At 38.1% G+C, this 18,345-nt stretch overlaps 1 protein-coding gene across 1 annotated transcript in view; it reads right to left on the reverse strand.

The window, feature by feature from the left end:
- LOC148478159 (embryonic protein UVS.2-like) overlaps positions 1-13,116 on the reverse strand; it is a 45,161-nt gene extending 32,045 nt beyond the window's left edge. Inside the window, exons 1-2 of the mRNA XM_088455861.1 lie at positions 13,029-13,116; positions 12,766-12,881 (exon numbers count right to left, since the gene is read on the reverse strand). Of these exons, the coding sequence (XP_088311987.1) occupies positions 12,766-12,881; positions 13,029-13,116 (204 nt within the window). The remainder of the gene's footprint in view (positions 1-12,765; positions 12,882-13,028) is intronic.
- Between the last annotated feature and the right edge of the window lie 5,229 nt (positions 13,117-18,345).

Here is an 18,345-nt window from a genome sequence, read left to right on the forward strand (position 1 = left end):
CATAGGTGTGTATGTCTCCATGCCCCCCCCAGTCATAGGTGTGTATGTCTCCATGTTTTCCCAACAGTCACAGGTGTGTATGTCTCCATGTTTCTCCCCCAGTCACCGGTGTGTATGTCTCCATGCCCCCCCTCAGTCATAGGTGTGTATGTCTCCATGTTTTCCCAACAGTCACAGGTGTGTATGTCTCCATGTTTCTCCCCCAGTCACCGGTGTGTATGTCTCCATGCCCCCCCCCAGTCATAGGTGTGTATGTCTCCATGTTTTCCCAACAGTCACAGGTGTGTATGTCTCCATGTTTCTCCCCCAGTCATAGGTGTGTATGTCTCCATGCCCCCCCCAGTCATAGGTTTGTATGTTTCCATGTCCCCCCAGGCCTTAGTATGTCTCTATCATCTTTGTGTGTGTTTGGCCTTTGTGTTTCCTTTTTCCTTTGCTTGTGTAATGCATTACTTCTCCTATTATATATATCCGCCCATCTAATTCTATCATTCATCCCCCACAATCAATTTTTCTTCCTGTACCCCAACCACCCACTTTTCCCCTGTGCCCTTCACAAACCACTTTTCCTCTTGCCATGCTGCTCCTCCAGCCACCCACTTTCCTCTTCCACTTGTCCCTTCTTCACTGCTCACATTCTTTCTCTTCTGCTGAAGGTAATGGAATCCTGCTGGCCAATGAAAGTGGCATGGAGAAACTTGAACATGGCAGGTAAGCACAATCTTCTGTTTAATTTATTTTTCCCTATAACACTATTGTTACTGGTGAAAACCCTGACGGCAGTAAAATTTGCCAGTTTTCATCAGCGAAGCTTTCCCATATGAACTGCACAAGTATGATGGCAGTACTTATATTGCTATAATACCTGTTCTTCTAGCAGATTAAAGTCACTTAAAATGCTTTTTGAATTGTTTTGTCTCCAATATGGCAATGAAAGCCTTCCTTGGTAAGGCGGTAAATTAACCCTTACCATTTTTTTGTGCAGGGACGGGTGAGGGGGCCCAGACCAGTAACTTGCCTAGGGCCCCATGAAGTGTAAATCCGACTCTGCACACAAGTCCTCAGTATAGCATTCTGTTCCAGCGAGATTTAGAATTGCAGCTGCAGCTCTGCTCTATTTTCAGAATACATACTTAAATCATCATTTGTTAAATCTTCTAAAGGTGTTACAGTTTGATTGGTTGCATGTATTTACAGGCAGTTTCCATCATGTCAGCCCAGGGTCCGGATCTAGTCAGCCATGAAGGAAAACTTGCCCTCTTTTTCTTACTGAATAATAACTGAAACATTTTGTTAGACAATACAGAACTTTTCTGGGGGTCCAAACGGGATCTCCTACCTGGCTCGCCAAATGTTTCAAGTGGGTTCAATCTAAAAGATCCAAGATGGGTGGATTCCCAGAAATTATACTTAAACAAATTGAATATGAAAGTGTAAATTTAATATAACACTTAGCTACAGTTGTCGATTCATTCAGTAGATACAGCAATCACATCAGCAAAATCCAGGAACCTTTCTCTCAGCATCTAGAGACTGGATTATTTTCAAACATCCTGGCACTTTTGCAGTCAGTGTTGATCCAGGAATTAGGCTCCCTCTATACTGACACAGTACAGCTTATATAGGCTAGATGCTGAGAGAAACAACTTCTTAATAGGTATTTTAAAAGGTATAAAGGTCATTTTTCACAATACATACAAATATCAACAGACAGTAGAGGGCACTGTTTCCTCAATTATGAATATTGGAATTCAGTATATTTATGGTGCGTAGTTGAAGGTAAAACTGTTAGCACAGGCTTAAATATATTTTGTCACATAACAATACATTTGTAATAGCTAGCATTAATGGTGCGTATGTTGTGTAGTTGAAGATAAAACTATGTTAGCATAGGCTTAATATATACATTGTCTCATAACAATACATTTGTAATAGCTAACTAGTTAGCATTCTAAAACATATTGACATATACTGGACTATGTCACAATCTGTATATGATGCAAAACCGACTGAGAGCACTGACCATCAAAATGGCTTGAAAACTCCATTTTGGTCACTCCTGATACAGAAGGAAATAAATAAACTTGAATAGGCCTCATACTATAACATGGGTAGATAATAGTGACATCCTAAGAGTAATAATAGCTGTCAAATATCAGAGGCAGCCGATTCCTTACATAAAGACCAATATATAGAAATGGTTACTATTTCCAATCACAATATATGAGGTCTCTAACAATACATATCAAAAAGTTTTTTTTTTTTTTTACTTTTGTTGTATAAATAACACCAATAAGCATATAATAGTTATAAAGAAACTATTAAGGCGCATATAATGTATAAATACCTAGAGCACTTAGACAACATGCACATCTACAAAATTATTTTGAAAGGTTCCATTGGAACAATCCCAGAGGCTTATCTGTGGGTTAGAATGTGTAACCAAAACTTAAAGAATTGGAGATTTAACATGTTTTGTTAATGAGTATCTGTTTGGATAGACTTTTGCAAAACTTTAAACTAGCAGGACTCAATGGCCATTTTGAGTTTGATTCCTTGATTACTCCAGTGGTTGGCATAAGAGTTCTGTTGTGCTCATGCTGCATATATTATTATACCGTACCTGTTCCATATAAAAACCTGAATGTGATGCATAAAAAGATGTTATTTCTCACATTACCATCTGTATCCTCCTTAATTTAATCTCTTCTAGCAGCAATAGGTTTTTTAGGTAATGTTATTTTCACTGTAAGTATGTTATTGTAGGTTTTAGAACATTTATCCACTCTTTGAGATTATGCTTTTGTTAGATTGCTGGTGTGTTAACATTACTATCTTAATGTCACTGTAATTACTACCATAATGGATCAAATACAGGTGTGCCTTAAATTAGGAGTCCAGTAGCTCACTCACTAGAGTTAAGGAGGATAAAGGGTAAACATGGAGGCTTGCTAAGACATCTGGAAAAAAAAATTCCTTTGTATGAGATGAAAGGAGGATTTGCCATCTTAAATTGCTATTGGACTCTTCCAGAGACATGACCGTGCATCAGACAGGGGTACAGCCCAACTTCACAACTCACTGAAACACTCTGTAGAGTTTGGTTATGGATACATCTGACAGTGTGGGCGTCTATGTGTAAGCATGTGGATACACATATGAGCATCTAATTGTATGCATATATGTTTGTGTGTGCGTGTTACGTGCATCAGTATATGTGTGTGGTGGATTCACATTTGTGCGCATTGGATTGCGGTGATGCAAGGTAGCGTCTGATTTACTCTTTATCAGTCCATAGATGACTAGATCGTCAGATAATAATTGTAAGCGATCATATCCAAAGATTTGACTTCGACACCCTCATGGGCAGCTTGCCGTGGCACCTCGACTGTTCAGCTTTGTAAGGCGGCCACGTGGTCTTCTATCCAGACCTTTCTAAAGTTCTATGCATTTAGTACCTTCACCTTTCAGGATGCTTCCTTTGGGCGCCTGATTCTCCTCTCAGCACAGGAGTGTCACCACCCTTAAAAGAACTGCTTTGGGACATCCCCAAGGCCTCCCTGTGGAGCCTATGGACCCTGAAGAAGATACAAGTGCTGCTTGTCTACTGTGTATTCAATATCTGTAATACTAATTGTAGCATGGATTCAGATTGCACCAAGTACCACCAACGGGTCATTTCTTTAATCATGACAGCAGTTATCCCACCTGCTTCCACCGACAGAAATCCTGCTGGATAAATGTGAGGGTTGAGCTTGAGAACCACTGTGCCAGAGGATGGATATTCTAAGCAGGATGTAAGTAACAGCTAAGTCCCAATATGATACTTACCTTATGTATGTGATGTTTGAGTAATTTTATAGTGATTAAATTAATTTACTATACAGCAGAATTCCATTATTTTATATGCCTTGGCACTTCATTTTATTTACCATGTTTGTACTACAGTATGTATTGTTAAATATATAAAGCATATAAAACTTCATTTTTATAGTGATTGATTTTTTGTAAGTTTTGAGAATGACACAAGTATTGGTTTTCACAAACAAAAGCATCTTGAGACCATTCATGCGTGGGGTTGTCTCTCAGCCAAGGGAGTGGGCTCACTTACAATTTTGCCTAAGAACCCAGCCATGAATAAAGAATGGTACCAAAACATCCTCCAAGAGCAATTTCTAACCATCCATGAACAATTTGGTGACGTAAAATTCCTTTTCCAGCATGATGGAGCACCTTGCCATAAGGCAAAAGTGATAACTAAGGAACAAAACATCGAATTTGAGTGCATGGCCAGTAAACTCCCCAGACCTTAATCCCATTGAGCACTTGTGGTCCATCCTCAAGAGGCATGTGGACAAACAAAAACCCACAAAATCTAACAAACTTCAAGCATTGATTAGGCAAGAATGGATGTCCATCAGTCAGTATGTGGGCCAGAATTTGACGGCATGATGCCAGGGGGCGAATTGCAGAGGTCTTGATAAAGAAGGGTCAACACTGCAAATATTGTCTCTGCATAAACGTATTGTAATTGTCAATAAAAGCCTTTGACCCATATGAAATGCTTGTAATTTTACTTCTGTATACCATAGTAACATCTGACAAAAAGGTCTAAAAACACTGAAGCAGCAAACTTTGTGAAAACAACTTGTTTCATTACTTGTGCCTTTCTCAAAACTTTTGGCCATGGCTGTACTGTACAGTTTAAAATCACATTAATGTTGATAAATATAGACTGAGTCTAAATCAACCTTTAGTAAAATTTACCTTCAAGCCTCAATACACCATGCTGGGCAAGTGACCCTCCAAGCATAGTGCGCTGCAGCTTGCGCCAAGTGTCTTTTTCTGCCAAAAATGTGGTTTCGTCACAAATGGATGTGACCAACTGCTTCACAAGACTTTACTGATTAATTTGATATGAGACACTTGTAGTTGTGTATGTGAACCAATGTGCGTCATCAAAGTTGGTGCAATGCAGTAAGATAATATGCATTGCAGGAAGGCACCTTCCCCACTCCACTGGGCATATAGCTTCATTCTCTGTGAGTCCCAGCATCTGAGTGATCATGTATCCTGCCCTTCCCCCATCACCTTTGCTGCTGGGATCCCCCCTCCCCTTCTGCCCTAATCACCTTCAATTATATTCTTAATGTAACACATTTCAAAATACTGTCATAGCTGGGACTCAAACCTGTCACCTCACACTTTGCAGTCAGACAGCTTACCAATGGAGCCATTTGCTCTTACAAAAGAAATCTGTGAATTCTAACTATATGAAGCTACTTCACATTCTGATTCAGTTGAACTATAGCCATGCCTGGGATTCAAACCTATCATCCCACACTATGTAGTGAGACATTTTAACAATGGAGCCATTTGCACCTGTAATAGAAATGTGTGAATGTGAACTACATGAGTGCAAATTTATACCAGCACCACACTCACCCATTGCTTAATCCCTCTGTAGACACTGAATATTTAATATTATGCAATAAATAAATGTCAAACAAATATACAACACAACTTTATTACATTATTTACACTTACTGTTAAGAACTTTTATATATACATAACAAGAGAGATACAGAACAAAGGTAACAGTTTAATTCTATATAGAATGTTTATTGTTTTTCTCATTCCAGTTCCCATTCCAACCATCAGAGGAGGATCAGATAGATTTGCTTTATCCCATGCAGAAGGTGATTATGCTGCAAATATAACTACAGCTGTGATGTTGGTTCACTTCCACAATTACTGATTTCTCACACTGCTAAATTCTCAGTGTTTCCATATTATCATGTTCTTCATCTATATTAATTTATTTTACTGTAGTGATAGAGAATTAGATATTAGAAGACAAAATGACAAATACAGAGTCTATAACACAATCTTTACCAACGTTTGTGATTAGAATGTTGATATCAGAATGTCAACATGGTTGAGATGGACATTATGACTACACAATGTTGACATTGCCAGAATATCATCATTGTGAATGTTTACAGTCGGCATGATGACATTTTGTGAATATCAGCCCTAACCCTAATCTTAAGCGAAGCCTCACCCTAATCCTAACATGAGCTGTCCATATTCACAATGTTCATATTATATTGATGTTGACATTTTGAATGTCAATATAACATCCATGCTGACACTCTGAATGTGTACATTCACACAATGTCAATATTCTGGTGTCGGCACTCTGACTACATACCTTACTAACTGTATATAATTTATATACGGGGCAGTTACAAAATATAAGGGCTAAATTACCTCTCTGTTAAGGTCTCCCAGCATTATAAATGAAAATCAGTTCTATACTGGTTCTCTCCTGTGGTCCGGTCCCCATCCATGCAGGCATAATGGTCTTTTATCACTGGGGGTATGGGTGAGGTATTGCCATGGGGGGATCTATTGCAACTAGGGAATCTCACCATGTAATGGGGGGTATAATGTTACAATGGCATAAACACCTGTTAATATTGTTTTTACTATAAGATTTTTAAAATTGTTTTTGACTTATCAAAAAAAAATATTTCCCAGACCGATCACCATAATCTTCCATCTATACTCATTTTAATGTTTATTCCCACTATCACCAAGCTCCTCATATACTGATGGAAGGAGGACGTGCTTAATGATACATAAGTCTGGATTATGGCATGTATGGTTATCATGTACTCATACAAATGGGGGGATCAGGGATGTTGGCAGCATCTACAGCCAGAATGTGAGCATAGGAGACCCCTCGGTACAACAGAACTATATATATTGTGTGTAATATACATCTCTAAGTGACCTGTTCATACTGTATATCAATATAATACATATTAAACAAACAAAAAAACAAGTAATGTTATGTTAAACTTGTACCATCCAGGAATGAATAAATAGGATAATATTACTCACTGAAGGTGTATAAGGCCTGAAATCCTTTATGCTCATCGCTATCATCACTGCAAAATGTCAGCAATAGGGAATTTCTAGAGGAAATTATTGGAGGGATAATAGAATCACCACAGGACATTTCGAGTTAGAAACCTTGAGCCCTAAGGGTCTGAATGAGCAGTGTCTGTTGAACTGCTTTATTTGATTAATCTGTATGTACATGCTGATGTCAGTTTGCCGCGATGGGGCTCCGGGATGGCGCTTTTATCAGGTGGCTGGAGGCTTGTCTGCACAGTGGGTAACGAGTCTCCTGCAGATGACGTCAGTCAGCCGCGATGGGGCGCTGGGACGGCGCTGATGGGAGTCAGTGGGAGGATCAGTGTCACTTGGGGTAAGTGGTGAAGGGTATATTATGATGTAGATGTTTGTTCTTTATGTCCTGACAAACATTCTGTTATTGAAATGAAACATTGATGAGCAGCGGCTCTGTTATTTTTTCATATATTGACTTTGAGTGCCACCTAACATCTGTTTGGAACTATATATATATATACATTTATATTATGTGTGTGACAGTTGTAGAAGGAGGCAGAGTGATACAGCTGGGATGGATTTGATTTCTATCACAGAAAGAGGCTCCGGTTACAGACTGGTTACTCCCATCCAGAGCACACCTCCCTGTGGCCGAGCTGTAAACAGCAGTGGTTAGGCACAGGGGAGAGTGTAGCTTGTGAGGGAGTCTGGGTCCTACCTTTTAATTTGGGAACAGCTAAGGACAGTCTAGCTGGAGCAGCTGGGAGAGAGAGGAGCCAGGTAACCAGTCAGTGTCTGCAGCAGCTCCATGGTGGACAGTGATTAGGAAGCCAGCTGAAGTACAAAAAAACTCAATCCCAGTACACAGTGCAAGGTTCCCTGCTGGCCACCAATGACAGCTCCAGTGTGAAGAGCTGGGGGAGTGACAGCTAAAGAGATCCACAGGCAGCCAATCAAAGAGATACTGTACTGGTAGGGTAAGATAAATATTGGGTGCACTGCACACACACTACAAGCGGCACATGAATGATGCAGGCTAGTACTGGCTGGCTCCATTACTAACAGTCTATGTACAGTTTTTTGGGTGTATAACCTGTACAAGCCTTTCAATCTATACATCTAACCCACTAGTACCAACCCATCTATGGACTGGAGCTCCATTTTCAATAAAAAATATATATGCATATATATGAGGACTACACCTATTGATTTGTTAGGTAATGCCCTTTATTGTATAATTGGTTATTGCTTAGTTATTAGACATATGCCTTGTGTTTCTGCTTCTCTAGGTTGATACTAAGAGTTTAGGGTTATTACATACAAGAAGTGTGATGTGAATGTTTTCTTATGCAATTTGTTTGTGAAATCTGCCTAATGGTAGTGAAGAAATAACTTATCAGATAATCTGTACCTGGAATATGGTGTAAGTAGTGACTAATATACACACAAGGGCAGCTGTTATATAGCTGAAAGTATAATTACCATCACTCCTACATTGCAAGAGTGTTTTCCCAAGTAGACCCATTACCACATACCAATACTTGGGTGGAGGCACTGCTATAAAAAGGTATACCACTTACCGGGAGGTTATAGGTAAGTACATTCTATACACCAAAGTAACTGGTAACCTAGGGTCCATTTTAGAGGTTAAAGGGGGGGGGGGGTTACACTGATTTCCTCTACACTCAAGAGGAGAGATTTTGGTGAACTGTCGCCTGTTGTTTATGTTGTCACTGTCCGCTTGCACTCAAACAATTTTATGTGTTAATAAGACACTTTCTTTAAGGTGCAACACATTTTTAATGGACCCTGAACTTATCAAGGGAACGATTGGTCTGGTTTATATTGAATTCCACTGGTCTGATTTTATTCTGAATTCTAGAAGTTTGATTTATATTTGTAGACAATTATATTATATGTATTATCAAAAGTCAAAGGATAACCCCTGAAGGAGTCCCTTAGAGACAAAACACATATGGTTAAACATTAGAGGACTCATTCACCGTGCTTAATGGTGCATGCACATGGTACTGCTTGAACAACGATAGATATCGTTGATAGATTTCCCTCCAACTTTCTGTAGTGCCGGGCAAACAAATTTGGTTGTACACACTTACAGTCCAGGTTTTAAAGGATATCTATGCATGTGCAAAGATGGTATAACTTATACCCCTTTCACATTGAAAATGAAAATCCCAGGTAATTCACTTTTACTTTGTAATTTGCTAAACAACCCAGGATTTTTTCTTGTGTGAAAGGGTCATCCTGGGACTAAATTCCCAGGTCCCCTACCCTGTTTTTTGTAGGGTCATAGACCTGGTATTAAGTGCTGGGTTGACCCTTTCACACAGGGGGAAAAAAAACAGGTTGTTAAGCAAATTAGCAGGTGATACCACTTCAGACAGAAAATGGCAAAAAAACCCACCTTTTACCCCGCATTTTGTGTGCCAGGTTTTTTTCCATTTTCTGTCTGATACCCCTTTCAGACAGGAAAATTAAAATCCCAGGCAATTCACTTTTACCTGGTAATTTGCTAAACAAACTGGGTTTTTTGGTGTGGGGACTGATCACTGTTGGGCAGGGGTTCCCAACCACAGACCTTAAGGCACAATAACAGTTCAGGTTTGAAGGATAGCCATACTTGACCACAGGTGACTTAATTAATCTGTTATCTTTATTTAACCAAATGTGCTAAAGTATGGATATTACTAATACCAGGATTAGTGGTGTTCCTTGAGGACCAAGATTGGGAATCACAGCCTGTGCTGACAGTCCTTAGGTGTGGTTGGCACTATGAATGGAGGACCACTCACTGTGTGACCTCATGCTGTAATGACACCAGCCCAAGCTGTTAAAACATGATACTGGAAAATTCTGAGGGCCGCACAATCTTTGTCCTAAAATTTCTTTCACTACCATCCAAGGCTTCTACAGTATTCCCGGGCCCCATCAGTCCTGTAATAATCTGACAAGTATTTTCTTTTCACTACTTTTAAAATGGTGGAAATGAAGGAGAGAACATAGAAGTCACAATGAGTTGATGGTTACTTTTGAATGGCCCTACTGCTCCATCCAGCCTTCTGCAGCATCACATAGCAATGCATTCCTGCTGGGGCTGCGAGACAAACCACATAAGGCTCAGACAATATAGAGGCATTCAGCAGATACTAGGTCTCCTGCTAATGGATTTACCACCAAGATAGTGAAATGTTTATAGTAGATGGTCGTGTACAGTAGTTTCAATAAGTCATGCAAATAAAATTAAGCTATATGCAAGTGTGGTACAATTTTCAGTACAATTACGGCTACATATAGAAACCACTATATCAAATTAATGTTACAGAATACTTCATACCTGGTATCCCCAGGAGCTGTGATGAGGTAGGATAATTAGTCACCTAGCAAAATAGATTAACTCACCTGTGCATGATTAATGACATCCAGAAAACATGACCCGTTACTGGTATAGTACTTTAGGACTGGGTATGAACCACATCTCTAAAGTATGATGAATATAATAAATCATAAAGCCACCAAAAGAAGTTTAATGCATTTTGGTATACAATTTATTTATAGCTAATGATTAGAGAGAGCTGTACATTACCAGTTTTTCTATTTTGTCTACAACTATATACTGAATACAGTCCAATCCACTTAGGCTCATCCCCGCCCCTTACAGCAATATATCACCAGGGCATAGGACCCTTTCTTAAGAACATGTCCCATTAACAGCAGTGACCTTTTTATAATTCACAGTTATAGCTGCAGTTTATTAAAATGTCAGAGGCAGCAGAATTAGATGATACAATTCCAAAGTAGTAAGTGCCAGTCTAAGGGCTATGCCCACTCATGGCCTGGCTAGCCAGTTCACGCATCTGCAGTGGAATTGAAAGAAGAAATTTTGGGCCTAAACAAATTAAATTAAAAGTAGATTGAAACATATTTTAATAAGTTAAAAATCTTTAAAATGTTGTATATATACCTTAACAGTAAGTTCTTCTACATTTCCACTATTTATTGTCCGTTTTTCTCAGCACTCCAATTTAAATGTCAGTGTGGATAGAGTCATAGATGCACATATGAGGTACAACTCACTCCACTTCAAGGATAAATGTGTTGGCAGAGCCACGGGCAACCTACAGACCCCTACCACCCCCAAAACATTTTCAAACAATTCAGCCATGGAGCTCGAAGGAGATAAAACAAGAATTAGCCAATCACAAGGTGAGCTCCACCAAGCCTTCAGGCCCTATGGAAATTGTACCCTGGGCACCTACTATAATTATTATTCTATATATGGAGAAGTGGAAAACCATAATATTTACTATAACTGGTTCTAAAATAGAATACAATACCAGAGCCATATGTTGCTTTGAAGCCAACTCCTGTGTCACTGACAAACTCAACTAGCATGAGCCTAGTGGAAGCAACTATTAAAGGAATAGGTCCAGTCCCACAAGTTGTGCTCAGTAACATAGGATAGGTCTAACTGGGACCATCAAAAATCTTCATGTAGTCAGATGAGCAATTAGTTGAGGACTGCACATCAAAATGATTAAACTGCAGTTACCTAAATATAAAACAGTTATATCAGGAAGTCAACAATACAAATGTACTTACACATTTAGTAAGGAAATGTAAAACAAATAACAGTTCAAAATTAACAGTTTATATGGCGTTTTGCTGTAAACTGTTGTAGTTACTATGCCAGAACTATCTGGCCAATCATCAGATATGGAGTCACAATAGTTGTTATGATGGCAATCAATATTTACAGTACTAAGGGGCAAATGCCATTAATGCTTAATCTATGGAGGCAACATTTATGAATATAATTAGTGGGGCAAAATATTTGTAAGGTCATAGCAATATTAATGTATTCCTAATGTAGGACACTTATTTTATGGCACTTCAAATGCTGCCCATAGTATGAAAGTAACAAGTGGTGCCCCAGCTGTAAATACATTTTATTACTCCAGGTAGTAATAATTAATACTATCCCCTAAAATTAATTAATACATATGGTTGCTTTCTAAATATAATTATACATTAATCCTCACACCTAATATACCCCTAAATGAATGTCCCCCTTAATCAATAAATAAGAATTATCCTCCTAATAACTGCAGACTGATGCATTTTTTTTGGTATCTGTTTTTATTAAAAAAGAAAATTGAGACAATGATTTTTAAGGTGACCTTTTTTTTCGACATTTTCAAATTTCCAGCTTTTTAGTTGCACAATTACTAGTAAATAATGCTGTTTTCTAACCTCTCCCCCTTCATTTCAGAAATAAAAATGTGACTTAATATACATACTTTATGCCAAACTAGTCTTTATAACATAGAGGATGTGATCACCTACAGGACATAACCACTTGGTTATTGTACATATGTAAAATGGAGCATTGCACCTTAGCATTAAGTAGCAGCAAACAGAGTATATGACACCATTGTCTACAATGTCCCATGTCTCTGTTACATGGTTTTCTTCATATGCTAGATTTCTCCAAGTACTACATTATACTGATAGTCTGGAATAATGTTAGGCCAACAATATAATTGTAATATTATTGTTTCACCTGTTGTATTTGAGATTATATTGGAATAACGTATAATCGCTTGACCCCCTTCAACATCACAATATGGTTAAAGCATTAATAATGTAGTTAAAGCAAAAATAAAAATAAAAGTTGTTGCTTTTTGTTACATATGCATCAGCTCCTATGTGTGTATTGCATGGCTGACTGTGACTGAACTGATTTTAGATATGTGTTGTGCTGGCACCAATAAACTTGAAAACCTGTTTCTGCATATAACCTGTTGCACTCGGTCATTACTGTACCTGTCCATATGGGGTTCTGATCAACCAAACACAGCTGGTGTTACTTGTATAGTTGGAGGAGTAGTTGGCTGAGTTCAAAGTTTCACTCTGTTCATTAAGCAAAGCCACACAAACATCTATGAAGAAAGACACAAAATACAGGTTGTTGTAGATGTGGTGAAATAAATGTAGTTGTTCCGTCATTGGGATGCACTTTGCTGTACATGTAACAGACATAATCTGCAGTATTTTCTCATAGTATTTATATATCCGTTAATACTTACTGCACTGGTACAGCTGGTTAATTTTGGCAACATCCAAGATACTCAGTGTCACGGACCTCTGGCCGATCTTTCCAGATATGCCGCCCATGACTTTTACAAGTTAACTCAGCACGCGTGGTTAAATAAACCTGATGGCTGCCACCAGCAAAGGGGAACTTTAGTATTAAATACAGGGTAAGCCTTTGCTCTTACCTGCTAAGCAATTATGCACACTTAGTAAAAAGGTAACATGGGCCAGTTGAGGCCTTGGGTCATAAAAACACAGTTCCAGAACAAGAATTAATGTTTTAATTCAAGAATACCTTCAAAGCTAAGTTACAAAAAGTTACAAGATTATAATAATAAAAGGTTGCACACAAATTACTTACAATTTCAGAAATAAAAAATAAGGGAATGAACAAACCACGTTTATCTGTAAGTGGTGTGAGACAAGGCAGTCTATATGATGAACTCTGGATCAATTTGTCCTCACTCCCCCTCCCTGGGGTAATTTTAACCCTTCTAACTCATTGTATTGTTCCTCTAGCTGGACTACAGGGTTTCTCTGTCATTTGGGCAGGGGTTATTTTATTATACCTTCTGTTCTGTTAGAAGTTGAGCTCCAAGACTTAATTCAATAAATATACCCCTGGACTTAGGTGAGGGAATTCACACCTTTTGTTTGAATTCTTTTGATCTTATAGTATGTTCCAATTTTTCTGGTAATGCACTTTTAGTCAATTTGTCTTTTACATTTGCTGTTCTTCTATATACGTTCTTACCTCAAGCTACATTTTGCCAAATTAAGTTATTTTCCCCATACGTCATAAATAGGTTGACATAGCTTGGGGTGAACTTGGTGCCCATAGCAGTGCAAACCTTTTGTATGTAGAAATTCCCATCAAAGTAAAATAGTTATTTTTTTTTAAATAAAATCGATACTCTCAATGATTAAATACTTTTTTCTTCTGTGTTATGTGTTTGATCAAACCACATAATAACCTCAAATACTTTCTGATGTGGAATGCTATAATATAATGAAACAATCTTAGATTTGTGGGAATACTGGAACAGGGTAGAGGTCAAGGATTAATAAAAGTACTGCAGAAAGAGTTAATAGAGGCTCTCTCGCTGGGGGAAGTCCTAGGTGAAGAAATAAATGAAAGAACCCACAGACTTCAGAGATAAGGAAACAATCATGAGAGCATTTAGAAAACTTCCCATACTCACACTATGGGGAAACAAAATTCTGATATTTCAAGACTTTTCAGCCCAAGTCTTTAGGAAGAGAGAAGAGTTTACCCAATTATGTTCTATGCTTCACAAACATATTAATTTCACACTATAATACCCAGTAAAATTGAGAGTGACAAGAAATGACCAACAGTATATTTTTGGGGAAGTTAAAGATGCAAAAATATTTGTGGAGCAATTGTTAGATATGGGATAAGTGGTAAGTGGAAAAACTTATGGGTAAAATTAGGAAAAAAAAGGAAATGCAAAAAGTTTTGAATAATATTTTTTGCAAAGTTAAGAAATGGGGAGAAAAGGAGGCACAGATAGGAAAATAGGTAATCTTAACTTAGAAGCATGCTTACAGGCAGGGTTAAAGGAGATTAAGAAAGAGGAGTATGGGCGACATTTTAAAGGAATGGGAAAAGTAGGTTGGAAAGTCAGAAGCATAGGGGAAAACATATCAAGGAGATGCCTAGATGTCAAATGATAAAATGATGGTCAGGGCTATTCCGGTACCTAATATTCGCATTATGTCATGGAATGTAGAAAGACTTAACACACCTATTAAAAGAAAAAAATGTGTTCAACCACCTAAAAAATACAAATTAGACATTGTCTTCCTACAGGAAACCCATTGGGACTCAAGTAACACAAAGGGAATACATGCTAATTGGATAGAGGAATGTGTCAATGCCTCATGCGACTGAAAAGCAAGATGCATTGCAATAAAATTGAATAAAAATCTCGACTATACTATAGAAAATAAAGTGGCAGGTCCGGGGGGGAAGATATTTGCTATTAGATTTGATGATTGGAAAAGAAAAATTTACCTTTTTGAATATCTGTGCACTAAATGAACCTAATCACGAGTTCTTTGTATCCATTTCACAATTGTTATTTCAACTGGAGGCACCAAATTTAATAATAGGGGAAGATTTTAACTATGTAGATAATTTAATTTTAGATAAATCTAACTTAGTGAAAGCAAAGAGCTATCAAAATAAGGAAAATATTTTAAGGATCAAAAACCATCTTGCAGTAGTGGACCCATGGAGGTTATTTTAATCCCATTGATAAAAAAAATATACTTTCTACTCCCATCCTAATAAATGTTTCTCCAGAATTGACTACCTACTAGTGTTAGATCTATTGAACGGTAGGATTGAAGAAGCAGAAATCTTGGATATATTGAAATCAGACCATGCAACAGTTTGTGTCAATTCAGATACAGACGTTAAACAGGGGTACACCTAGATGGCGCTTTCCCTCATATTTAAAACAATCAGAAGAATTTAAAGATTACTTAAAGATGAAATGGGAAGAATACATAAGGGATAATGCTAAGTATATTAATAAGCATGTAGTATTCTGGGAAACAGCCAAGGCTGTCCTCAGGGGACATATTATTGCATATAGAATCAGACAAAGGAAGGAACTGAATGCTAAGTATGAGGAGCTGCATCTAAAGTTATTTTCTAGATTCTAGGCTTTTCTAGATTATAGATTCTAGGCTTTTCTAGATTATAATCGCCAACCTACCGAAGGCAGTCTGGAATTATATACAGCCTCAAGGCAAATATTGGAGTCATTTCTGTTTACTCAAGCACAAAACCAGATAGACTATAATAACAACAAATTTTATAGGTGGGGGGGAAGGTGGGTAGGATACTAGCCAATATGACAACAAATTTTAGGAAAAAACATAGAATAGCGGTGATTAGAGACCCAGATTCAAAAACGATTCATAACGAAATATTAAAGATTATCTACATTTTTCATAATTATTACAAATCACTTTATAAAGAAGCACTTGAACACTAGCAACTGCATGATAGGTTTTTGTATGAAGCACAAATGTCAAAGCTCTCTAGGACGCAAAGAGGTTTCCTTAATGCAGATATTACAGAGCTAGAGATAAGAGAAGTAATGCTATAGCTGCATACACGTAAAGATTTTCTGTCCAACAATCCAACTAGTTGATTGGTTTGAATGAAAATCTGGTAATGTATGGGAGTAACTGATGATCAGCAATTTGCTCCTAAATGCCAGAAAACAGATGAAAATGGTCATTCAGGCAAGTTTGTTAAATGTTTGATCTAAACAATTTGTTTAATCAACAGTTTTTGTCCATTTTCTGGCGTTTGGGAGCAAATTGCTGATTGTCATTTGCTTTCATACCTTACCAGATTTTCATTCCAACCAATCAACTAAGTTGGATGGTTGGACAGAAAATCTTTACAGCTTTTCACTTAAGAATAATAAATCTCTGGTTCCTAATGGGTATTAGTGCTGAATTCTATTAAATATTGGAACCACAATTACCACCATACTTCAATAAACTTTTTCATACACTACACAAAGAAAACACTCAATATCCACAGTTTAATGAAGCACATACAATTCCTATTTTAAAACAAGGTAAACCAATGGAAGTGTCTTCCTATCAGCCAATCACACTATTAAATCAAGATCTTAAAATGCTAGCGAAGATAAAAGCTAATATACTTCAAAAACTATTACCCTTTTAGATAGCTACATACCAGTTGGGATTCACACAGAATCGATTTGCAGTAAAAGGGGTTAGGACGGCAATCGCAGCAATTATAGCATCAAAAAAGGTATAGGGTTAAGAATACCAAATGCTTTTAAACCTGGAGATGGAAAAAGTGTTTGATAAACGTATCATGGAAATATCTGCAAAAATTTTTTGTGCTAAGAGTTTGGACATGCAATCTCACAATTTATTAAATTTATTTATACAATACCAAAAACTTTTTTGATTATTAATGACATGATTAGCTCACCTTTAGTAACGAATAGAGGCACAAGGCAAGGCTGCCCTTTATCACCTTTATTGTTTAATTTAGCACTAGACCCACTACTTTGCACTCTTCAGATGAATGATAAGTTCGAGGGAATTAAAATAGGGATGCACGAGGTTAAAATCACAGCGTTTGCGGATGATCTTTTATTATTTATATCAAACCCACCACAATCTATACCACATATATTTGAGAAAATTTCACAATTTGGTAATATTTCAGGATTGGGAACTGGGAAATATCTAATGCGCTATAATTACACAAAGATAAAAATCCAAAATGGACGGGGTGGACTGACACTAAATTGGATGAGCTACTCAATAAAATATCTTGGCATTCAGATTCCAAAGGATATGGGGCCTGATTCAGACCAACTCGCGAGCGGCTGTCCGCTCGCAAGTGGGTCGATGTTCTGGACTGAGCATGCGCACGACGGAGGGAGCTCCGTCGTGCGCATGCGCCAGACGCGACGAGCGAAGGAAAGTCCTTCGCTCGTTGTGTCCGATCAAAGGGGGCGTGCTGTCAATGTTGATTGACAGCACGCCCCCTTTGGTAGGCGTGCCTCCCTGACGGGGGCGTTCCCACGGGAACGCCTCCCGTCAAAAGCCGGCCCACTGACATCACTAGTGATGTCAGTGGGAGTGATTTTGGCTCTGATAGAGCCAAAATCACTCCGGAGCTTGCGGTTGAAAACCTCAACCGCAGGCTCCGGCTCGCAATTTCGATGGTCGCGATGGTCTCGACCGTCGCGGCCATCAAAATGCACGCTCGTATAGCCTGTGGGTGGTGACCCACAGCTATATGAGCGTCCAGAAGGACGCTCCATTTTCATGGAGGCCGGCCCTCATTCAGAGCGTGCGCTCTGAATGAGGGCCATAGATAGAATTTATAACATTAATATGGAACCACTGCTCAGGTCCAGTAAAAGGGACTTGGAGAGGTGGCAGAAACTACCCCTTACATATATGGGCAGGGCAAATTTGATAAAGATTACCATATTTCCCAGAGCATTATGCCCCTTACAGTCATTGCCAATATTGATTTCAAAAAGAGAAGTCTAGAAGGAGGTTTCAGGAAGTTTATTTGGTATAATAAGCAACCCAGAATAGCTTTAATTAAGCTGCAACAAAAGACATAGGAAGGAGGAATTAATATGCCTAATATACAAAGATACAATCTAGCCAGTATAATGAGATTTATCAGAGATTGGAAACATGATAGCATAGCTATCTCTAACAGTACGTTAGAACAAACCATTTTAGAAAATGAATCATTAATAT

Source organism: Taudactylus pleione, unplaced genomic scaffold (assembly GCF_031769625.1).
Source record: "Taudactylus pleione unplaced genomic scaffold, aTauple2 ptg000674l, whole genome shotgun sequence".
Lineage (NCBI taxonomy): Eukaryota > Metazoa > Chordata > Amphibia > Anura > Myobatrachidae > Taudactylus > Taudactylus pleione.